Source organism: Vanacampus margaritifer, chromosome 19 (genome assembly GCF_051991255.1).
Source record: "Vanacampus margaritifer isolate UIUO_Vmar chromosome 19, RoL_Vmar_1.0, whole genome shotgun sequence".
Taxonomy (NCBI): Eukaryota; Metazoa; Chordata; class Actinopteri; order Syngnathiformes; family Syngnathidae; genus Vanacampus; species Vanacampus margaritifer.
This window is the reverse complement of record NC_135450.1, coordinates 11,650,027-11,676,186: the sequence shown is the minus strand read 5'-3', so window position 1 is coordinate 11,676,186 and position 26,160 is coordinate 11,650,027. Positions and strand designations below refer to the sequence as shown.

Sequence of the window (26,160 nt, the reverse complement as noted above, 5' to 3'; positions counted from 1 at the left end):
GGGATGTGTGAGGACAAAAAGGTGGAGAAGCGGCAAATGGAAAAAAATATAACATTTAGGATGTGAAAGAATATATAATAAAAAAAAGGAATTGGCATGCTAAATTAAAGAGGTAGCCTCCTGTGTTAGCATTAACAGCTAATGCTAGCAGCCAGGTTTCCCCTTAGGATGTAGGTGAAAAGTGAGCATATTAAACTATAGAGGCGGCCATTTCGAGTATTGTCTTAGCAATATCCACTAATGCTAACATTCTGATTTCACATAAAAACTATTCATGTCAAACAAAGAGATGGCCATTTAGGTTATGCTATTCGACTACTCCTTCACTGGCTAATAGTCAGTCGACACCTCTCCGCTGCTTTAGGCTCATCTCTTTGTGACGTATTAGCTCGTTCTTTGTCTCCCTGGCTAACACGCCATCTACACTTATTTGCCAGAGAGGAGGCGGAACACAGTAAAGGTGAAGAATGGGAGTCATGAAAGCGTGTATGTGCGCTGTCTGCTGGTTTTAATGGCGAGCGAGGGCTGTAATTCACTCCACGCTCGCACGGCATCAGTGATTGCTCGCAGGCCGCCGACAGCACTACCTGGAATCCCTCGTTGTGTGTCTCCGTAGAAATTATATTGATGTGTGGTGCACTGTGACCTTGACCCTATGCGCATGTGGGCTCAATTGTCACTTTTACTAGCAGTTGGGGGATGGGAGCCTGTAGATACAACAAAGCTATTACTAAGTCGAAATACATTTCCTCCTAACGATACTCCCAATGAGTAATTGGGGTGGCATCTATTTTAGCTCTTTGACTGCCAGACGTTTTCCGAAACGGGACGTCGCCACTGCCAGCCGATTTAAGCATTTTGAGTGATCTTTCAAGGTCCACAGAAAATGTTGTGTTTGGACTATGGAAACACACATACTACCAAATGAAAGATTGGACTCTCAGCTTTCATCAGAAAAAAAAGTTTGTTTCTACCTTATTCCGTTCTTCAGTAATCAACAATAGAAAATGGTTACTTTCACCGAAATTCTCTGTTTTGAAACAAAAAAAGGAGAAAAAGAGCTTTTTGTGAAACGATGTTATTTCATGCACTCTAGTGAATTGTACACTTCTTTTTGTCCATGAATGATGCCACAAACACCTAAATAGTGCTTTACTTCTGTAAAACGCTTTCACCAACAATGAAAAAGTGTTTTTTGGTTGCAAAATACGTTTATTTCCATTCAACAGTGTAACAATTTGACAAAACAATTTCGCAAACTATTTACAAATGTGTGCAACTGTGGTACTACTTACAATTATGTGGATGTTTCAAATACAGTTTTTCTTTTTGTAACGCTCTCCTGCGTGCAAGGAGACGCCAGGACTCGCACAACAGTTTACTTTCACTTTCACGTTGGTCCGTTTTGCGTGCAAACGTTACATTTTATTGACGGCCTTTTTTTTCGGGGAATAAAAAGCAAGTAGCAGACTGTACACACTTCCTCCAATGAATATGCATTGGACTCGGGGCACTCTCCGTCGTCCGATCGAACGTCCGCCTGTGCGTGCTCGGTTGCGCTCCGCGTTACGACACCGTCATAGCCGCCGCGTCAGCGGTTCCAATTTCGCCGTCAAGCTCGGATTCACCTTCATCATCATCGAGGATGATCACCGTCGTCATCAATGTACTATTTTAGCGTTGGTCGATGCCTTTCGTCTTGTAAGTGTAGAGCTGCTTGCAAACGCTCGCCATTGCCCGTTCCCTCCTCCATCTAGCTCCATCTAACGTCTTCTACTGCCGCGTCAATGCTTTCCAACCACGGAGTCACCATCATCTTCATCATCTATGATGATCATCGTCAACAATGTGCTTTTTCAGCGATGCTTTTGGTCTTTGAAAAAAACGTCTCGGGTGTGAGCTCCTCGCGACCGGCCGCCATTTTTCCTTTGTCTTCCATTCTCATCTCCTGCTCGACGCTCTAGCTCCGCCTCTACTGACGCCCACCCGATCTTGTCAAAAGAGAGTCATCGCTGCCCTCTAGGGGCCAAAAATAGTCATTAGGCACAACAGACAGACTTGAAACTTTCTCCAGACATGCGGAAGGGTTTCCTCTACCCGTTTCAAAAAAAATAAAATAAATCATTGGATGACGTCTTTTGACTTCATTGGCAGTGAAGCGTAGGTTTTTACTTGACGTCTTTAAACGTCAGTGGCAGTGAAAGAGTTAAAAAGGGTCTGTATTTGAAGAAACAGTCAGATTGGTGGATGCCTTCGTTACACAAATCATATATTTCAATGCCACACCACCTATTAAAAAAATCAGCAGTAAACTCTTTGTCTCTGCATGAACAACAGATTCTTATGTTCTGAAATACTGTTACTACACTTACTACATTTTTTTTTTAACCTAACGGGAAGATAAGGTGTTTATTTGAGGGGAGGGTGTTTACGTGTTCGAGTGGACGACGCAAATGACAGCTAATTGAGACGGCATCTATTAACTCTTTGACTGCCAGACGTTTTCAGAAAAGGGATGCCGTGGGTGCCAGCCGATTTTAAGCATTTTGACTGATCTTTCAAGGTCCATAGAAAATTATGTGTTTGGACTATGGAAACGCACATACTGCCAAAAAAAGATTGGACTCTCATCTTCCATCAGAAAAAAAAGTTTGTTTCTACCTTATTCTGTTTTTGAGTAATCAACAATAGAAAATGGTTAGTTTCACCTGTTTTGAAAAAAAACGTCTTTTAACGTCTTTGGCACTCCTCCATAGGATTTTACTAAACGTTATTTAACGTTTTTGGCAGTCAAAGAGTTAAAGTAGGGGCCAATATTTGAAGAAATACAGCACATGGACTCAGGAATCCAAATACAAATCATGTATTAAATGCCGCGCTTCCAATAAGAGGCCGTGTGTGAATCAACAGTTAACTTTTAAATGTCTGTGTGCGCCTAGCAAGAGTGTTTATGAACTGAGATGGTCACACTTTCAACTTTTTTTTTCTTTTCTGAGGGCTATATGTGAGGCATTTATTTGGGGACAGGTGTTTATTTTCTTAAATACATATAAATGTAATACATACAAATCGTAAGACGGCACATCTCCAACAAGAAGCTCACTCAATAATGTTTGCGTTTGAAAGATAGTATCTATAAACTGAGAATGACTTTATTTGTTTTTTCTTTAGTGGTAAAACATCAAGGTGTTTATTTTTTTTAAATCGACCACAAACTCAAACATGAATTTAGATGGCCTTCTATTAGATTAGGGGCCAATATTTGAGGAAAATATAGATCGATGACACCATATTTACACACGAATATTAACACCTCTAGATGCCGCACCTCTAATAAGAAGCAGCTTGTTGAAGGTACGGTAAATTCTAGTGGCTTCTCGACAGTGCACATGCATCATCATAGTCGCACGCTGAGGCCCTCAAGCCAGAAGAGGTGTGGAGTTAGGTCGTTTTTTGGAGCGTTGGAAAATGTTAACACGAACGGGCAGCACATCTCACGTTTATTTTAAAACATGTCACTCTGGCACCTTCTGACACACCGCTTCCTGGCTCATCCCAGCATTTCTCACTTCCCCTCCACACGCCGTATTTCTGTCATTTCATCACACATCACCTCTGCCACTTTTCACACCAATACTGCACATCGCATCCTCACACGTCGTTGCTCGCGATGGATGCCATGTTCCGTGCACGGGGAAAACGGGCTTCTGTGGAGCAAACGGTGTCACTTTGTCTGGCGCGAGCGCGAACGTCGTGCCGCACGCGCCGCGCGCAATCAGCACCCGCCGCTGTGCTCCGTTACAGTCAGCCGATACACTGATGACATCATCCCACTGCAGCAATCTAGCACGCGCGTGCGCGACACTCGCAGCACAAAGGCACCACTGACTCAGTTGTCAGGCTTCAGCTTGTGGATGGATAACCACTTGGATGGATGCATCGAGAGATCAACTGTAAATAGACACAGAGAGATGAGCTGAATGTATAATAGGTGGACGGACGGACAGATTGATAGATGATGCCTGGATGGAAGGATGGACAGTCAGGAAGAAGGGTAGATAGTAGTAGTAGATGGATACAGTAGATAGAAACTCTATAGTAGTGCCTTGAGATACAAGTGACCCGACTTGCGTGTTTTTGCTTTGACTTGCGAGCACAGACTTGAGATACGAGCGATATTCTAAATCCACAAAAAAATATTAGGCATATTCACATTGTATTACAGAGCAATGTAGTGTGAGTCCCAGTACTGTACTGTATAAGTGCAATTAAAACATGTCTGCCATCTAGTGGTGGATGCTGATATTACAACTTAAAACTACAATTGACCCATTATTGGCAGTTTGAAACCCGCAGATTGATCTATTTTGGGGATTTTTTTCCCTCCTTTTTTTTTCTCTGTTTGCTTTGTCATATTTTGGATTTTTCCGGATTTTTCTGCGATTTTATTGGCCATTTCCCTGTTTCATTTCGTGGAATACATATATTGAATGTTATCAATGTTTTTAAAAAAAATTGTAAAAAGAACAAATCTGGAGGGGAAAAATATACAGTATATATATATATATTTGTTTAAATTATATCAAGAGACCACTCAGTGTGGTTGCAAACTACTGGGCTTAGCCTATCAATCAGTCCACTAGCTTAATGCTAATGCTTAATAATAGTGCGTATGTAGCAGTGCTTAACCCTTTAAACTCACAGTGCAGCAACTCACGTAGGGAGACAATATACTGTAAAAGTACATATAGTCATATAGTCCTTATCCTTTGCATAGAGCGACTAATATTAGTGCTGCACTGATGAGTTGCAGGAGTTGCGTTATCTCGATAAACATAATGTCTGTCTGTGTGTCTTATACTGCCCCCAAGTGGCCAAGGCAGGCACAGCAGTAGGACAGAACTGTTTATTAAATTAATTCTATTCAAATATGTAATTCATTTGTGTTTTTCTAAAGTTTAATAATATTGAGTGCTATTTTCCCCCTATTTAAGATACACATTACAAATTGTTGTTGTTGTTGTTTCACTTTCTGGGGAAGGATGGAAGGGATTGATGGCATTTCCAGTCATGGAACAAATTAAATGGAAAAAAAATTACAATAGTAACGTGTATTTCGGCTTGTTTTGTCAAAATAGTATGTAAAAAAAAAAAAGAAAAAGGCGTAATCATAAAGTGGCATAACTTTTCTGCTTGGGATATTCTGTTGATGCAAATGTTAATTTTGCTTGTTTTGTAGCTATTTTATTGTTGTTGTTTCATGTTTATTACCGTTATTGTTTTTTCTTTGTTTTCACTCTTTTTCATGTTCAAATAAACTCAAACTCAAGATGTGTCTTATCCTATGTCACGGTGTGGAAACTCAAGTAGGGAACATTTAGCTCCGCCTCCAGCTGCATTGCATTATTGATGAGGACGCAAGAACGAAAGGAGATGCAAATGGAAACAGTTAACGTGAGGCGGTTCCACATTCCTTAAGTGACAGTTCTCCACTTTTACTGAAGCATTTCTCCAAATATTAAAGGTCGCCTTCAAATAAATGCCCTCATACTGTCTGCAGCTGAGTAAATACATTTGAGGCGGTACAGTAAATATGTTGTTTAAGGTTTCGCGATTGATCTCAAGCTTGAATAAGAGGTTGAAGAAGTGTGCGCTGGCTGAGGTTACATAAAATCACTTCTTTAAAAAAAAAAAAAAAAAGTATTTCTGGATGTCTGCTCTTGTTGAGTGCAGCCTTCCACAAACAAACATTGCGCAAGAGGATTTCCAGGAACGTGAGAGGAACACGGAGTCACTCTCATGGTGTAGACCCCCCCCCCCCGCCCACCCCACACCCTGACCCACCGCCAACACACACACATACCAAAGTGATCTATCTTTTCAGATGAATAGGAGGTGCAACGAAAAGAGCAAAAAAAAAAAAAGCCGTCAGCTTGTGTGAATTAACATGAGGCGGACGGGATATTTTCTGCCCTTTTCAACTGCTGCGCTGTGAGTCTTTGTGTGACTTTTCAACACTCACTCCCACATTCAGCCAGCATGATAAATAATACACAAACACATTTCAGGCACTTGAGCAATAGAAAACAATACAGAACAATTAATTGTTTAAATAACCTCAACATGCGAACTCATTGGTTAAAAATGTTAACAGCTAACGCTGACAGCATCCACATCGACTAAACTTCCCGCAGCTCTGCTTACCTTTCGGTTCTGACATGACAGTAGGGGCGTCTCACCTGCGAGGGCATTTGTGTGTTCCTTTTTAATCGCCGCCAAGTTACTCTCATTGATAATGTTTCAGGTGGTGTAGTCACTTGAAAGTGGCGGCGGATCTTCACCCATCCAAACTGGGACATATTATTACATCACAGTGGGGCAGAAGTACACGACGGATGGACACATTTTTTTTTTTTTTGAAATGCTATAGGCAAAAGACTGACTTGGATGTGTGACTTTACGATTGATTGGCGTGTACAAGCAATTCAAAAGTCAGTTTAACACAATATACAGTAAAGTCGTATCTATTTGACCATAAATTGAACTGCTGTTTTTGGAGTCCAAAAAAAAACTAACAACGAGCACGTGGAGCCTCACCAAGCTTTATTTACATGTGCACCATTTCTTATACAAACTAGATTACAGTTCCAGAAAAAACTGAGAACACAGGAAGAATAGCCACTAACATCAACATCGAGGAGATTATTAATACGGGACGGGACAAGGTTGAAAGGACAGAGGGTGTACGGAGAGAAGCCTTTTTTTTTTTTACAAAAAAAATACAAACGAGGTGATTACGATTTTTAGTGGTCTTGTTCTTATTTTTTATTTATTTTTTTTAAATGTGCACTGTAGTTGTGTTGTAGGAGAACGAACGAAGCAGACAAAACGTCAACGCTCCGGCAGCTCAAACAAACGTGTTCCTTACATTTTTGTACAGTCAGTGTATTCAAATCCAAATGCGTAGCAGTTTTAATTTGTTAAAAAAAAAAAAGAAAGAAAGGACACTGAACACAGAAGAGCTTTTTGTCTTTCAAATACACAATACCGAGCGCAGTAAAGTCAGAGGAGGGTTCAAGTGCTGCCGATATAGCAAATATAAACACTGTTGTCTGAACACTTAACAGGTGTCATCTTTGTATTTTTTCGTATTGGAATTGTTGCGGAGGGACGGCACCGTCGCAATCGAGTCGAGTGGTTACAGCTTGCTCGTGCGCGTCATCCTTAAAAACTGCATTGGTGATATATATTTTTATATATAGAAATGTATATATACACATCTGTACATTATTATACACAGCGGGGTCCAAGCCTTCATGTCGCTTTCCACCCCCCCCCCCCCAGGGCCTCCAGATGCTACAACAAACGATTACGCAATCCACTTCAAGGATACATTTGCTGGCAACGCCGTTCCATCCTTACCTGGCACGTCAGAATGTTTCTTCAACTCTACCTTGGCGAGGTAACAAGGGTCAAGTACTACGAGGGAATACGCGACGAGGACGTACGGTGAGTCAATGCATTTCACGCACACAACGTCATAATGCGTAAATACATCAAATGTGGACAGGGGGGGAGGAGAAGGGCGTGGGTGGCACAAAAAAAAAAAAACACGGACACCGGACTTGTTGATGTGTGCACGTGCCAAAAAAAAAGAAAAGAAAAGAAAGAATTCAATTGGTAAATATTAGAGCCATGCGGAAAATTTGACACTAATAAAGTTGGGTTTTCTTGAGAAAAAAGTAGCAATCTTACTTTTTGGAGAAAATTTGTCATAATCTTATGAGAATTTTTTTTTCAGGAATAAAATGTTTTTCATTAAGAAAAAAAATGCAATGTTAGGAAAAAAGTTGTGTTCTTAATAGTAATTTGTTGAGGAAATTAAAAGTTAAAGTTGTAAACTTATGATCAATTTCTACAGAAGCAAGGAACTCCTAATATGGATTAAATACGTTTAAACATATTTTAACATACTTGTTGGCTAAATGCTACAAATTTAACTTCTTTTTTTTTTTTTTCCTTCTCACGGGATGTGCGCATGCGCAATTAATAGAATGTGTTTTGGGGGGGAAAAAAAATACCAAATAGAAATTATGCATAGGAATTTAGGAAATAATAATAACAATTATGAATAAACATTTCACTTACTTAATTTTTGATTGTATTGGTATATGTAATGCAAAAAAAAAAAAAAACATTTTTTTTTTCATATTGGCAAGTCAATACCCCGTGGGATTATGAGAAACAAATGCTTTTTTTTTTCTTCTTTTTTTTCTTTAGCCTACAAATACGTTCAAATCTGTTTAAATATTTACTCCGCATTGGCAGTTCCACGCTTCTGGATTTTTTTTTTTTGTATTTTCTCAAGAATAAAGTAGCACTGTAGTAATTGGAGTCATAACCTTATGAGAAAACAGGAATAAAATAGTACTTTTTTAGGGAGAAAAAAAAGTGGTAATTTTATGAGAAATCTTTTTTTTCAATAAACTCATTTTTTTTTGTTGGCTTGTTTTGACAATAAACTACTTTTGAGCTACTTCCTTCCCTCAAATGGCCACTCTTTCTCGCAAGACTCAAACGTTTGTCATAGCGTCAATATTCATATTTCCTTTCAGTGTGGCCAACATCCAAAACCAAAATGGAGGAAATCCACCATTACTTGAATCCTGACGTTATGCGTCCTCCTCCTACTTCAATGTTGCCCGCCCAAAAAGTTCACAGGTTACAAGTTCACAAAGCTGTTACATTTAATCAAGGAAATGTTGACTTGAATGAAAATACTTTTCGAATCCGCCCCCCCCCCCGCCCCCCTGAGTATTTCTATACATATGCATTCCAAAAAAAAAAATCCCCTCAAGTTGATGATGTGCACACATCCCTTGTACGTGCGTGTGTGTTTCGTCATGATGTGCATACGAGTGCTTTGATTTTGGCTGCCAGCATATCCTACTGCTTGATTCAAGTAAATTTGGCAACGTACAGAAGAGACAGCTTATTGTTGTACTGGAGGAGAGAAAATGGCTTCTGGGAGGGGTCGAGCACCTCCCCGTCCCCTCACCCGGCTTCCCCTCCACCCCCTCCCCTCTCCCGTCAACTCGAGTCGTTTTTTGCAGGTCGAAGGGTCAAAACGGCACAAAATTCAAAACTCAAAACGCACGAGACGCTCCGAGGACAAGATTCATTTCAACACTGTTTTTACATAGCACCTGTAAATGCTGTGGAAATGTTCACATCGCTAGAACACAGATATTGACTTTTTTTTTTTTTTTTTTCCGCTACATTATATGCTGTGATCAATTTCAAAGTTTCTCAACTGTACAAATACCCACAAGTAAGATTTTCTTCCTATGTTTTTTTTTTTTTTTTTTGCTTTTAAAAAAAAAAAAAAAAGGTAAAAGATTCAACATGTAGCACATGGAAACTTTTCCGTTCAAGCCATTTTTAGGAAGTGCGCGGCGATAGTGGTGAAGTGCACACACACGATGCGCTCCGTTGCAAACGCGTCGTCACGTAACGGAAAATCCCAACAACAAACACTGAACATTTAAAAAAAAACGTCACGGAAGGGGAGAGCGGAGGTAAATATGACATCCCCGGGAAGAACAAAAAAAAACACACAGAATCAGATTTACACGGCTCCTCCGCGGGAGTTTGTTTTTTTGTTTGAACGGGTACAAAGCACGCCGTGCGTCCGTTTGCTGTTCGTCTTTGTAGTCCCCACCTGATGAGCTGCGTCTCTTTGAGAGCCGTACGCACCAGCAAGCTTGCATAATTCAAGAGTTTTTGTGACTTTTTTTTTGTCTTTTTGTCACAGGAGGCTCTTCCCAGGTGGTTGGGGTCGCTTCAAAGTCCGGCGGATCTTTTCCCCCCCGAGACAAGTGTTCGTCGTGTAAACACAAGGTTGGTATTCGATGTTGTGCTGATGGCTGGTGTTGGCAAACAAAAGGGGCGTGTCAGATTTGCTCTTGTGAATCGCAGTTCGGACCTGCAGAGGGGAGAAGGGAATGAATATACATTTTTTAAATATATGATTATGATGGTTGATCTTTATGAGCGTTTTTTTTTTGTACTCTCTGTATTAGGGCACGACCTATTCTGATATTTGGCAGAATAAACAGATTAATCGGCCAAACAATCCCAAAAATATTTGAAGAATAAAATAACGGCTTTTTTGGTCCTTGAACACTTACAAAATTTAAGATATAAATCACAGGCAGAACATTTGACTGTTTAATATTTATTAGAGAGGCAACAATTAATCGACAACTAATCTACACTATGGCAGTAACCAAATTAATCGATAATTATTTTCGACAATCGATTAATCATTCAGAGATACACAGTCTCCAAATCCTCAGAATTTCAGCCTGTCGACAGTAAATATTCTCCGATTTCTTTAGTCCTCTATGAAAACAGACTGATTATAATTGTGTTGAATCAAAATAAGACTTTTAAGTTTTTAAATTTGGAAAACAGTGATCAATATTTTAGCCAATTTTGTGACATGTTATGAATCATTAAAAAAAATTAATTAGTAATGTTAGGACATTTTTTTTAGCGCTGACAATTTGAAAAATGTCTAGTTTTTGAATAAAGGGATGGAAATGAAGACATATTTTTTTAAATCTGATTCATTGATTAGTGAAATAATCGTTGAATTTATTTATTTAAAATGTATTTATTTAAAAGGGACAACGCACATTATTAGTAGTATTTGCTTAACTTTACCACAGAAGGAAAAATTGGCAAAGGCAGTGCTTGATTGTGATAGTCCTTGTGTATAAATCCGTTTTTGGGGAACATGGTAATATTTAAAATAGAACGTATTTATATGTTTTTTGGGATCAAATGGTTAAGTGTTATTAGAGATTGTAGGTTGTTTATATGCATTGCTGTTATGTACAAAAGCACACTATTGTCTGTGTGTTTTTTTTTTTTTTTAGTATGAGCACAGTTTTTTTACAATATTGTGACCTTTTTTTATATCGCCAACCTCCCTACAATATCGTGATAATTAGAAATATGGTGACCTTCACATCGTGATGTTTGGATATCGTTACATCCCTAGTAGCAAACAGAGGCTCTTCACACAAAAAAAGAAAACCCCGTCTGTGGTCAAGGAGGTCCAAAGAGACAGAATCAGGCATACCTGATACCTTCAGCCGGGTACCCAGCTCTGCGAAGCCTGCTTGGCGCTTGCGAAGTTGCTGACCCCGTTCATGTTGACCAGCGAGTCAAAGTTAAAGTCCAGTCCGTCGGCGTCCATCAGCTCGTTCCTGATGATCGAGTCCATGTCGCACTCCAGGCTGCCGTTAAACATGTCCAAGTCCAGATCTGTGGGGAAGCGATCCTGGCAGACGCCCCCGCTGTGGCTCACCGCCCCGTTGAGGAAGATGGAGGTGTCGATCTGCATGGAAGAGGAGCCGTTTCCTCCCAAAGGAGAAAGCAGGAGCTGCTGCTTGGCGTTGGTCAGAGCGATGACCTCGTTGGCTAAATTCAGCCCTCGGTTCACGGACCTCACGGAGCTCTGATTGTGGTTGTTGCTTTGGAGCAGCTCCCCCTGGTTGCCCTGAACCCCTCCGCCGCTTCCGAACGTCATGATGGGATCGTTGCGGAGCATGAGGCCGCGGCGGGAGTTCTGGGACACGATGGCGACGGCGCTGGCTTGCGACATGAGCGGGTCCGACTGGGTCATCATGACGTCGCTGTGGCTGTCGGAGTTGAGCAGGTCCTGGAGCGTCACGCTGCCGAAGCGCGAAGTGCTGATGCTGGAGAAGGACGTCTGCTTGTTCTCCTGGATGGTTTGCATGGGGGACGGACGCAGGGACGAGCCCGGCGGGTGCGAGCCAAAGATGGAGTTGCTGTAGTTTCCTCCACTGCTGGGGGAAGAGTTGGACGAGGGTGAGGCGTTGGGGGAAGGGGACCCCAGCCCGTTGGATTTGGGGACAAAAGCGAACCCTGAGGTCCCGTTGGAAGGGACTTGTCCTGAAGCGGTTGGCACCAAGTTGATGTTATCCAGGTCGTCCATCAGCTCGTCCGTCAGTCCGTCGTTAAGGTTCATCGTGCCGGCTAAGTCTGCCAGGCGGGGCAGCTCGGCGGGCGCGGCCTTCCCATTGGCCACATTCCCGGGAGATAAAGCTCTGCCGGGACTGGAGTAGAGCATGGGCGACAGAGGGGGTTCGTCGTCGGGGACCTCGTCCAGCTCCGGATTGGCCAGGATCGGCGAAAGGCGGCCGCTCAGAGTGCTGGCGTTGGAATTAGTGCGCGAGCGGAAGTCCGTCCAGGCGTCCAGCTCCTCGCTGCTGCGTGACGTCGGGCTGCCCGGCCACTTGGACAGTCCCGACGGACTCTCGCCGTTGCCGTCGCCCACGGCGGCCGCCGCGGCCTGCAGGGCGGCCTTCTTCTTGGCGGCGCGGCCGCGGGCCGACTTGGTGTACTTGTTGCTGTTGTCCATGGAGACGGCGCGGCGGCGAGGCGCTTTGCCGCCTTTCCCTCCGTCCGGGTTGATCATCCACCAGGAACTCTTGCCCGTGCCTTCGTTCTGGACACGGATGAAGCGGCTGTGCAGCGAAAGGTTGTGCCGGATGGAGTTCTGCAGCACAAAAGGGGAGACAGCCATCAATAAATCTCACTAGTAATGATCGGTTGTGTTTGGTGATGGGAGTAAAGATAAAGATTTTCATGTATCTGGAATGGACCAAATTGAATCGGCACTTGGTCGCGTTTCAGAGAAGCACTTGTTGTAAAGCAAGTTGTTCTCGGGGATTTGACACACAACAAAGCAAGACGGCCATTGTTTGTACTAAATAGACAGGGACGAACAAAAGTGCAGCGCTTTGAGCTGATGTCTGGTTCTTTGTGTTGAGGAAGACACGAGGGACGAGTGATCTATAATCAAGCTTCTCCTGAATTATGAACAAAGGGCCTCTTTGTTGCGTAAGGGCCGTGCTCAGTAACAGATCATGTGTCGAGCGTGCCACCGCATATCGATCAACTCCCAGTTTCCGTTCCCATGGAATGCCCAGCAACTTATTCATTTTTGTAATCTGATTTTATTTCTTGAAAGGGAAAAGACATTCTTCTCGTAATATTGCAGTTTTCCTCCTCATATATTACAATTTTATTGTCATAAAGTTTTTTTTTGGTGTAACATTCTAATTACGACTTCATTCTCATTATATGGTGAGAAAATTTTAAACTTTATCCTCTTAATTTTGCACTTTTTTTAATGATTTTTTTGTTGTTGTTGCTTAATATTCATGTATCAATCTGGTTTTTAGGGGGTTTTTTTCTTCTGAAAAAAAAATCCAACTTTATTCTCGTAATAATACTCTGCCAACTCTGACTTTATTCTTACAACTACTTATTTGAAATAATAGCTAATATTTGCTGGTATGACTGATATATAGGCGTGAAAACTGCCACTGGCTAAAACATTCCTAATTAAAATTACACTGCACTAATAAACTAACCATTAGAGGGTGCTAGAACCGCACAAATGGAATACGACTTCACTTTTTCAATAGATATGCTGATTTCGACATGACGATGACGATGCAATATTGCCATCATCGTTACATCACTAGTAATTATTGAAATAGTAGTCGCAGTATCCCACAACTGGGTCCTAACACTTCATTTTTGCCATTTTCAACAAGCTTGAATTTCTCCTCACAAGATGTATCCGACTCCAACACACCTCCTGTTCTTGCTAGTGCACCACTGAAATTGAAGCAGGAGGAAAGTCGAGTGCATTCCTTGACAACGATCCTCCGTGGAATGTTCAACATGACTCCTTTCTTGTCTTCCTGTGCCACAAGCTACTGAAGCACTTTGGGAAATTCATTATGATCATTTTTTTCTTTTTTTTCTTTCTCTTTCCGTCCCCCCCCTCCCCATTCCCTTGCAAACGCATAACTCTTACGGGGCTTGAGGGACTACAAGCAATGTTAATACCTCCCATTTTAAAACAAGCCTTCCAAAACGGGGGGGGGGGGGGGGGGGGGCGCATGTTTAGCTGCGCCCATGTATAGTTTTAACGCCATCACGCCGACCGACCGCGTTGTCGGGTTCAAACGGGCAAAAAGTCAAAATCACAACATTGTTTCCACAAAGCTTTCCCGTCTTTCCTGGGTTTGGTTTGGATTGGCAGGACACTCAAAAAGGAACGCGAGCGGGTTTAAATTATCCTCTTTTTTTTTTTTTTTTTTATGTAGGGTGTGGGCAGTCTTAGCATTTTTATTTATTTTTTTACTTTTTGTGGGTTTGTGTGTTTTGAACATTGTGTGCATATACACGCACGTTTGTGTTTTTAAGGTGGTCCAAATGGAAAGTATTGTCCACACTGTTTTGGAGACTATAAATTCAAGTTTTTGCTGGAGTAATGTGCGCTTTGCCTGCCCGCAAATCCATAAAAGAATTGCAGCTGACGATGAATGTTGGACGTTAATGCACATTTACGAGGGTTGTGTGTGTGTGTGTAAATATGTGTGTGCATGTGTGTGCGTCTAAGTATAGTCAATGCAATGAGGTAAGATGAGATACCGGGGAGACCGGTGTTTATCCTCTGGCAGTATCTCTTGAGGCATGACATAATGTTGTCTGATTATCCAACATTTTAACACACACACACAAGATACACTATACTCTATATACAGATTTCTTATAAAGTCGCACGGGGAGGGGCAGCAGCTGGAGAAAAATAACAAAAAAATACATGCGCCGCTAACTTGAGCTCGACGTTAAAGGCCTTTCTTTATGTTCTATTGAATTGTGGTGATGTGATGTCACAACACAATGGGGACCAGTGTGGGTATTGTGGAAAAAGTGTGACGTAATTTAATGTGCCACATAGGATCGGCCCAGGATTGTCAATAAGATGACTTCAATGAAGTCATTAACTAATTGACGTGAACGTTTATATTTGCCAAACGTTTACTGCCAGTGACGCATTTATTCGTTTTTCAACAGGCAGGCGTGGAAAACGGTCTCGCCCAGCTTATCTTTGAAATTCAAGCTCCTATATATATATATATATATATAAAATGACAAATCACAGTAAAATATTTTATAATAGCAAAAAATATATATGTCACAGTAGCAGTATTTAAATGAGGAATAAAAAAAATTAATAAAGTAAAGTCTTAGAGGAAACATCTGTGACTGACACGTGGTGAAAACTGGAAGAGGTGTTGAGAGCGCACATGGTGTGCGTTAGTGTTTTAAAAAAAAAAAAAAAAATCACCCACAGACACACAAGGCTTGTTCGATGAAATACCACACTGATTTTATCAATTTAGATAAACTAAACCCTTAGTGGACAAAATATTAGGAACACAGCAATGGCATAACCTAAGTGGAATTTGTACATGTGATGACATCTAATCAATTGACGTGGTTGCTTAGTATCCCCAATACTGTTACAATGTGTTCTTTAAGTTCACATCATGGGGGTGGATTCTCTTTTCAGGCAACCCAAACTGTATATACTCAAGATACAACAGTTCATCGTGGAAGACGCATTCCAGATCCACCTGCTAGCTAAAAAGACACGAGATCAAGACCCTAACCCCACACGCTTTAAACACATTCAAGATCAAAAGCTCTGGTGGGCCTTAGTTTCAAGTATGCCATTTAACACTTCTCTTTTTTAACACCTTAAGTTACACAATGTGTGCGTTTGACCCAGCCAGCATGCGGCGCGGCGTGTGTTGACATTAGCCTCAGATTAGTCGCGTAGGTTTACATAACGCATGATAGCGTGCTTTTGCGTCGAGTGTTCAAGTGCAACAGAGAATCAGGTCACCTGGCGCCGTCAAATAGAAAGTTCAAGTCTTGACAAAAGAAAGTAGCGTAAAAATGTTATATCAAGTCCCATTCTGGACCCAAATAAGTCAATAAGGACGTAAGTAACCTTAATAATTAGTAATAAATAAGAGGTGTCCAAACAGGCCCATCAATATTCCAGCCGGCAAAAATCTGATGGGATGTTATTGTTTTTACACGGCACTGTCCAAAAGTGACATTTTAGGGACAAATTGTTACATATTGTTTGTTCAACTACAAAAAATAGTTTAGCCACAATATTAACTCATTCACTCCAACCCATTTTCACTGAAGCAACCCCCTTCGCTCTCGGCTGTTTTATTGGATTTTTGCAAGGCCCGCAGAATATTATGTTCTATTGCTATAAAAACATGGACGCCTACCAAAAGAAAGATTAAAGTTTCTTCTTTCATCAGGGAAACAAAGTATATTTCCATTTGTTTCCGTTTGGCAGCAATTAGCATTAGAATATAGTTTCATCATTATTCACAAACCTGTTGAAAACACTGGAGATTTTTGCAACATGGCCCTGGTTGATCTCTTATACTCTACTGCCACCCGCTGACCGTTTTTGTAATAACTACCATTGCTTTAAGCTTTCTCTTCAGTTCAGAGTCTGCATCAAAGCCTTCTTGTATGCTCTACCATTTTTTGGGACCATTTAAAAAAAATAAAATAATCGAACGTATTTGTAAATTTTTGGGAGCAAATTAGTTAATAAACAGAGTGTTAGCATAGAGGCTAGTTCTAGCATAACATGAGCGGTGTCCTGCCTGGTCCCAACAAAATTACAAATGACAAAACCAAGCCAGTCCATTGGGTTGCCATGCTAATGTGAAATGCGCTAAATCATGTTGAAGTGCTTACTTTAAACTCAAAATGATTACAGATTGTGGCTTTAAACCAGAGCTGGGCAAAATGTTGAAATGTCTTTGCACAAACACACGGCTAAATTTGCACTTTAACCTCTGGAGTCATGGCACAATAAAACCAAAGAAGAAGAAAGTCCCCGTCTGCATACGTCTAAAGTGAGCAATGCGCTGTTGCTGGCTGATGAAACCCACTGCAACACCTTCTCAGGACCCCTCCCGATAGCTCCTCAATCCAATTCCCCTCAGCCAATCGCCCCCGCCGCAGCTCGCACGGCTACATCCAATTAGGAGCGAGTGCAGGAAAGCCGCCGCGGCCAATCGGAGCGCCGTGCCTGGCGCTCGTTATCGCGCGTTTTTTACGACATCCAGCGCGGCGGGAGCTGATGTAATCCCGGCCGCTAAAAGCGCACCACGTGGAAAGCGACGCTAAATGAGTTCCCACCTCAAACGTGAGGAGCGCTTTCAAAAGGGAACGGGGGGTGACGGGGGGGGGGGGGGGGGACGTTTTGGCGTGACAGCCTTTGATTGTTCCCACATGTTGCCGATACACAAAAAGGCTTCTGTGTTGCTCGCCTTTTGACAGTGCAGCTGCTACGTGGGGCACGCGCACACATTTTTCTCTCTCTCGCACCCTCACTTACTCTTACAAGAATGAAGTAATGTGATGAAGTCGTTATCTTAAAAACTCATGTCATCGTAAAATGGGAAAAATATACTTTTACTATACTGTACATTTAGCAAGCCATCTGAGGACACAAAAGTCTCCGAATAGAATTTTTTTCACCCCAAGCGGCAGTTGTAAAAGAATGTAACACTGGTGGTCTCCAAGGCGACGCAAGGTTTCCGACACGCACGTATGTGACACGTATGCTACCCTTCACAAATAAACACACAGCTTTGCCTCAGTTGACACTGCAGAGAGAGAGAGAGAGAGTACGGTTATTTATACTGGGGTCACACTGACACACACACGCACACACACACACTCACACACACATCGTGTCCAGGTTCCAGCTGCCCTGAGCTCTGGACTGCAGACAGAACATTCCATTCTCCACAATCATTAGCACAGCACAGCTTGTGTGTGTGTGTGTGTGTGTGCGCGCGTTCACCTTGTGTTGACGTATACACTAAAGAGGGATCTTGAGCTCGGCAGAAGGAATCTCGCTATGCCTCATTTTCTTTATATTAGCGCCGTACACTCCCTGATCACCTCCTCCAATCCAACCAAGCTTGACTGCCAAAACAACTATTACACGCTACATTTATTATTTACATTCAATGGTGGGTAAATACACTAGTTATTAATATTGACGTCATGTAGTCTATTGCATACAGTTACTGATGATGAAAGAATGTTACACTTGATAAAAGAGTAAAGAAATGAGAATAGGTATTACCATAATAGTGGGAATATTATGGGGGGAAAAAGTGAAATGTTTTCAGAAATATTTGTAATATTACAAAAATAATGACTTTTTTTTTTTTAGGGGAAAAAAAGTTGAGAAAAGAACGTGAGACTAATCATTATGACAATAGTTCTAATTAACTCTTTGACTGCCAGACGTTTTCAGAAACGGGATGTCGCCAGTGCCAGCCGATTTAAGCATTTTTGACTGATCTTTCAAGGTCCACAGAAAATTATGTGTTTGGACTATGGAAACACACATACTACCAAATGAAAGATTGGACTCTCATCTTTCATCAGAAAAAAAAGTTTGTTTCTACCTTATTCCGTTTTTCAGTAATCAACAATAGAAAATGGTTAGTTTCACCTCTGTTTTGAAACAAACGTCTTTTAACGTCTTTGGCACTCCTCCATAGGATTTTACTAAACGTTATTTAACGTTTTTGGCAGTCAAAGAGTTAACAAAGTTCGCACATTCCCCCCAAAAATCATATTTTGAAAAAAAAACTATAGTTAATATTGCAAGATGATTTTGCTAATTTGGGAATATTCGAGAATTAGGTTGGTATATTATGTATCAAAGTTGTAACTTTACAGGGGCTAAAGTCACAATATTACAGGTATATAATTATAATGCATCAATCCTAATTTTATATATATACGGTAAAAAGACATCATGATACAAGAAAAAAAATCTTGAAAATTATTAAAAAGATGAAGTCATATTTTGAGAAAAAAATTGTAATATGAAAAATAATATTATATATTATTATTATTATTTCATAATATTACAAGACAAAAACAAAGTAAAAAAAATCTAACTTTTAAAATGAATAAGCTGTAATAACTGGAAAATAATGTCATACTGCAAGAATAAAATTGACGTTTTGCGGAATAAAAGTGTAAGAATAAGAATTGTAAAGAATGAGAAAAAAATCTTCAAAATGACAAGATTTAGTTGTTATATTTTTCCAAGAAAAAAAAGTTGGACTACAACGAGAAAAAGTCATTGATACGATAGGTTTAAGTTACATTTGTTTTTAGACAAAAAAATTATGAGTGAACACCAAAATTCCTACACAGAAGTAATCTTTATGTTCATAAATTGATGATGTTAATGCTGTAAATTCAAAGTTTTGTTTATCATACTACTGTATTTAGATTTTGGATCATTTGAATGGTGTTCCTTTTTTCTATCTTAACCTCATTTTGATGCATTAATTTGTTGGACAAAGACAATTTCACAAATTGTAGCTCTTCTATTTTTTTCTTGACTGTTTGATTGACAAACCGCCTGAAAAGAAACGACGTCCGCCTCCTCCTCCACGTGCTTCATTGTGTAAGACCACATGCTCGGAGAAGTGTGCGTGTTTACGCTTCTGTCTCCTCCAGTGAGTGCGCCCGAAGTGGGGGGTGTTGCCCGACCCAGCCCACCTCTCACAGCCAATCAGAATCGTCTTGCTTCATCACGCGTCTTTCGGTCAGTGTCTTTTTAATGGGAGTTTCTCGGAAGAATGCGACTTGGTGTGAGATCAGACGTGCGTACACGGATACGTGGAAAGTCTTTGTGGAAAATCCCATAATGCTATGATATAATATATTGAATTGTTCCATGGATATGCTGTTTATGTATATCTATGGTATATTTGTTTGTGTGTGTGTCCTTTCACATTGGGGCAGGTTATCACACATCCACATAGTGTTTGTACTCTGCCTTGGGACGACACGGGACATCCCGATGAGGCGTTTCAGGACACTCTGTCCTAAAGCATTCGAAAAGGCTCTGCACTTGCCAAGAACACACACAAGTGAGCACACACACACGAACTGATACCAGAAACTCCCCAACAAAGACTCTTCCAGACGGAGCAAGCTAGGACACAGCGAATAGGAAGCACAAGGAGCAGTTGTTCTGGCACGTTATGACCAATGGTAATAAATAGGATGTAAATATGAGAGAGTTGTCAAATAAACTAGACAAGAGTGTGCTTTAGTGCCAAATGATGCCAATGTGGTGTATGTTGTGCGTCATTTATACTAAACGATGTAGTCCGGTTCAGCGTATTATTATTTTTTGGTTACTATTATTGTTTGGAAATTTGACCGATTTTTATTTAGGGCGATTATGGCCACACAATATTGGAACGCTACAAGAATAAAGTTGGATAATAACGCAAAAAAATAAATAAATGTCGGACTATTATGAGAAAAAGTTGCAATATTGAATATACTGTAACCACAAACACATTTTTTAAATTGAGAGGAATATCATTTTAAAAAAAAAAAGTTATTGCACAGGCAAGTTTGGATAGGAGGAAAAAAAGTGAATATTTACAGAAATATGGCAGAATATTTTACAATAAAACCAAGAATACTATATGACAGTTTGAAGAAAAAATATCTGAATGTTACGAGAAAAAGTAAAAAGATTCCTTACAATTGCAAGAACAGTCTTTTCCCAAAAAGAATCCATAGTCCTTCAATTTTGATATCGTAATACCGTCATTATTGTTGGCAAAATATTGTGAAAATTGATGCCAGGCTATGCAATTATTTATGTATTTAGGCGAGGATCAAACTATGTTATGATAAAAAGTGATTGTGGTTATATTTAGCATCAAGCTTTCTACCGATCATCCCGATCGATCAATCAGATAAGAATTCATTTTGCATTAATAAACAACAATACCAATACGAAGTGTGCATGTGAGGAGCAGATATTATTTTTGACTATTTGGGGCCGCCATCTTCACCTTCTTTGAATGTGTATCACTTTAAAAGGCGGAGCCCCAGTTGGTGAGTGACGTGTGTGTCAGCGAAATAGAGTGTTGTAGTTGGTGGTTGCTCTGTTCAGCTCAGCCTGCACAACATTTGTGGCCGGGTTCTGCTATAAACATGCTATTTTACGTAGCTCGCGCAGCTAGCACAAACACCGGCCAAATCGGGGATTTAGCGATTGGATACGAACGTTAACTGTGCGGCTTTGCTTTTGAGGGGAAAGCGGACACCCTCGACTGGGTTTTCCGCATGATTGATGACATCTCTAGCGGCATCGATGTGGAGAAAGGGTAGAGTGGTTGGTAGTTGCGCGGGAGTGGGCTAATGATTCATCGGGAATGGGAATGTTGCTATTCCTGCGGGGAGTCACGGTGTGAGAGATGAGGAATACGTGCGGTCAATGTGATTGCCATCCACACCTCCTTACAAAGGCAGCGGCGTAGCGAAGAGGGAGGATATCATTACACATGATGTCAACATTGAGAGAATGGCGTTGCCGTGTTATGTTAGTGTAGAAATATCCAGGTTAAAGGGACATTTTATGACCGGAGCATGGCGTTACAGTGTTAGTTACCGGTTAGATAAGAAAATCGCTACCATGCAGTCTTCGGCCCATTTGTTATCTTAGTCAAGCAGAACTGACTGGAAGCCTCACCCAAGTGAATCATCAATTCGCTTTTTAAATGTAACCAACATGAGGGAGGGGAAAAAAAAAAATCAGCTTAAGTTACACTAGTAGATATTGATTGATATCAACTTGCTAAATCAGTTAGCAAACTATTAATATTCTTTCTTTTAGGTCACAACGTTGCGTCAATACAGAGCTTTTGGACTGAAAAGTGTTATTTTTAACCATTTCTTGATACTAGAACTGAAAACTTAAGAAGTTACGTGTTCAACTTCTGAACTGGTGACAGTTGCTCGCTATATGCTATTTTAGTCAAAAGATGCTAATTGTGTACTATAAGCACATTTCTTGAGACCATAACATTGCGTCAGCACACAGCCTTTCGACTCAAGTGGTCCCGTCGACAGTTTTACTACAAAAACATTAACAAAACTCAAAAGTTAGAGAAATTTGTGTGAGAAACGTGATCGCTAGATGCTAACGTATTGATTTCTAGATGCTACGCGTGTAGCAGATGCTAAATCTTTGATCATCTCACAACATTGCGCCTCTACGGAGCCCTTCGACAGATGAAGTGTTATTGTCGACAGAAGGGGGGGATATTAAAACGGGAGATGACTCGACGCCAGCCACATGCTAAATTGAAAATATCACAACTTTGTTTGGTACACATGGGGATTTTGAAGCCAAATGTCACCGCCAGACCCAAGTTTCCTGGGACATCCCCTGGTTTCTGTTTATGAAAGGAGACACCTGTAGGAACATTGAAGCTATCATGGGATTCAAAAAAATAAATTATGAGAACAAATCAGGCACAGAGGAAGCGTGAAACCTGGTTTGTTTTAACACACGCAGCCTGGAGAGGGGTTGACTGAGGTTTATGACCGTAGCACTTAACACTATGCGCCACTGTGGGTGCATACTCGTGTATCCATTCAGGACGGGCTTTGCTAGTCCAGATAAACTATTAGGTAACCTCAGGACAGCGGTTCATGGAAACCCAGTCTCAGGTAAAAAAAAAAAAAAAAAAAAAAAAGGTATCGCTCTGAGTCACCATGCATGAGTCAGTGCCTTTTTTTCAGATGGTAAATTTGGGGATTTTTTTTCCATTGACTGACTGGAAATCATAAATTGATTTTCCAGGATGCTCAGGTTGTTATTTTTGTTCAGATGGAAATCATCAAGAGCTTTTTTTTTTTGGGGGATACGGGGTGTGAAAATTCACAAACAAACAAATACTCTGACCTCAACACCATCAAACACCTTTGAGAACAATTGCCACAGAGTGTTTGTCCACTCATTTCACATATACAGTTCAGTACATATGGGCCTATGCGTGTGTATGGCGACGCTTAGGCGCGCTCCATTCTTCTGATCCCGTGTTTCCACAACACGGCCCTCTTGCAGGCCTTTTGTGGCCGCATCCCGAGTCACGCGCACGCAATGTCGTTTTAGAGCGTGGACGGGGGTTAACGTGGGTCAAATCCACTTCGTCGACGTCACCAACTTTTCAAGATCTTCCGCGGGGTTACCAACGACAAACAAAACAAAGAGCTGCGAATCTTGCTGGATTTGTTGGCATTTGGGACGGGCCGTTTCCTGTTTTGCATGCGTGGATTTGTGTGTGTGTGTGTGATCGGTGCTGCAAGTTTGCATCTGGTCCGAATTAGCGCTGAGGCCCTGCTGGCATTTAGGTCTTGCTCTAATGATGCTAAAAACAGATACAGTACACACATATAGGACAACAATTTTTACCATATGTTCCACAATGATTCCCATTTCCAAGCTCGGACTGTGATCCAAGCCTGCTTAATACTCGTCCATACATTGATTGTTATGTGGAAGCAGGTGGTGAGGTAACCTGATGACCTTCTCCCCAGCAAAGCACTCCAGTTCCTCTCGGGGACCCCCGAAGGCATTCCGAAGCCAGATGGACTCCGCCATCCCTCCCCTCAGCCTCTTGTGGCCCGGCACGAAGAGGGATGGGGGGGTGGGAGTGGCCTGTTACCGATTCTCCAAGAGATATCATAATCGGAACCTCTTTGACAGCTGGATTTAACCTGCTATCCGAACCCCTCACCTTATCGTCATTCTTTTGCTCGCTGACCCCAAAAAAGCTGAGCGTTAGGATCTAAATCAACCGGTAGATTGATCTTTGCCCGCGCTTTTACATAACATGACCTCTTCCTGAACTTGAAAAACGAGACCACATTGCAATCGTGCGCTCAATCCAGGCAACTTTTCTGAACTACTGCTTTTTTTTTGCCAGTGGTCGCCATCATCTGCAAATGGCACAAAACCAAACCGTGAAAATCAAATAACACCATCTGACAGGACGATGACGCGTTGACAAACGTTAAGGGAAAGCCTGCTTGTCAGTTAAAAAATAGAAGCCGTGCCGGGACGACCCCTACAATTACGGGGCAACGTATAGCTTTTAATAAGCTTTAAAAAGCCTCGAGAGAGAGACGGGAGGGCGGGTCAATAAACGGCTTCATATTACGTTGACTGTTTTCTTTCAATGCATTGTGTATTTGATCTACATTTACATAGTTGACCTACTGTAGCTTTCTCACCGAGTCCGGATTGTTTAAACTTGCCTGACCCACTCACCCCCCCCTGCGCATTTGAAACTGCAGGAAGGTGTGTGTGTGTGTGTGTGTGTGCTGATGTCAGCACTTCCAGGCCTGCCAACTCTCTTCTTCCTACACCACAGCTGAGCAGCAGAGTGAAAGTCTTTTTTTTTTTTTTTTTTTTTACCCCCATGCAACATACTGTACACAGTGGATCAGTGTCGTCTGAAGTGTGTATATTTAAGGATATAGGGTACACTCCCAACAAAACACACACTGTTTAAACGCACACACACCAAACGGCCCTAGTCAGACTTTTCTCCCGGCAACAGCGCGGCCCCCCCGCTTTACTTTCCGCTGGCTCCGCCCACCCGCCTTTCTGAGGAGTAGGCACATGACTTCCTGTTTGGAGAAATGAAGGAAGCCTTCTGTCCCCTCGATGTTTTTTTTTTTCCCCCCTCATTACTAGCTTAGCATAAACAAATTGGGCCTCGTTCACTAATCAATGCATATGAATGTTTGTAGAAGTTGTGTTTATGCGCTAAATTCACAGATTCATGACATGATGTTGATGAATCGCAATTTATTCTGAATGACAGTAATTTGCATTAACCACACCCATATTTCCCCACCCTTAAAAAAAGCATACATTTAACACAATGTGCGCAGGTTTAAAATTGCGAATAGAAACAAACAAATTTGCTTTAGAAACGAAGATCCATCATTCTATTTGTTCGCTGAATGAAGCTTGTTGGTGAATGAGGCCCGATGTCATTGAGCAATAAAATGTTGACACAGCTTTCCCATTGCGCGGCTGAACTTAGTCATTGTGAACCCAAAGCTTTGTTTTCTCTAATAGCCTATAATTAAATCACTCCCTTTAAAATCCAGTTAAGCCGGTTCGCTGATCTTTGCGGGCGCATGAGTGTCCGGTATGAATAGTGTACATACTACACGCACTAATACGCGTGCGTGACTCCATCACGTTTGCGTTAAGTTCCTTATTAGCATCCGAACGGTGACGGTAACCTCAGCTCCGTCCGGCACGTCCTTTTTTCCAATAGTCAGCCATTTTATACTTGATTAGCCGGGAGTGTAAATCCATCCATCAACTACCGCTTATCCGGGGTCGGGTCACGGGGGCAGCAGCTTTAGCAGGGAAGCTCAGACTTCCCTCTCCCCAGCCACTTCAGCCAGCTCCTCCGACGGGATCCCAAGGCCTTCCCAGGCCAGCCAAGAGACGTAGGGGCCTCCTGCCGGTGGGACATGCCCGGAACACCTCCCCAGGGAGGCGTCCAGGAGGCATCCGAACCAGATGCCCGAGCCACCTTAAACCGGTTCCTCTCAACGCGGAGGAGTAGCGGCTCGACACTGAATCCCTCCCGGATGACCGAGCGTCTCCTTTCGTCACCTTTCGACTCAGCTTTTCGTGAGGTGTTTGGTGTCTAATTTGAGTTCGAGGCACCAAATATGGTTCCTAGCGAAGCACATAGCATCTATTTTGATTTCCGGTACCATATAGTTCATAGTAAGGGAATGTAAATGGATCTCTTTCACTTTGGATAGAATCCATTTTAACCATGACCACAAAGAGGATAAGCAGTATAGAAAATGGATGGATGGACGGTACCAAATATGGTTCCGAGTAAGACATATGGAGTCCACGCAAAACAGTCAATTTATTTACTTTTGGGATAATTTATGAATGGATTTTAGTCACAGTTCAAAACACTCAGAAAACCATCTCAACACTATAAAACGAGACGATTTATTTCCCAAGTCCAAACTGGTTAAATATGCACAAGGCATCTCCTTTGGTCCCTCGCAGTTTGAAGTGAACTTGAGCGTCATGGCAACTAAAATGGAATTTCATTAAAAGCCCAAGCAGACTGTATATTGTTATCAGGTATTTATTTTAAGCTTAAGATTTAGACACACACTTGATATGGGGGGGGGGCAGGGTGGTACATTTCCTGGGCATTCTGGGCCTCCCCCAGTGTTTAGCCTCGTCTTCATCTTTGTGTCGACTCTCTCGGGTTTCATATGTGACCACATGCACACGCTCAAACACACACT

General features: G+C 41.6%; 1 protein-coding gene across 1 annotated transcript in view; it reads right to left on the bottom strand.

The window, feature by feature from the left end:
• Positions 1-6,586: 6,586 nt before the first annotated feature.
• Positions 6,587-26,160, bottom strand: part of foxo3b (forkhead box O3b) — a 42,875-nt gene continuing 23,301 nt past the window's right edge. The window contains exons 3-4 of the mRNA XM_077552020.1: positions 11,150-12,592; positions 6,587-9,985 (exon numbers count right to left, since the gene is read on the bottom strand). Coding sequence (XP_077408146.1) covers positions 11,159-12,592 — 1,434 coding nt within the window. The 3' untranslated portion in view covers positions 6,587-9,985; positions 11,150-11,158. The remainder of the gene's footprint in view (positions 9,986-11,149; positions 12,593-26,160) is intronic.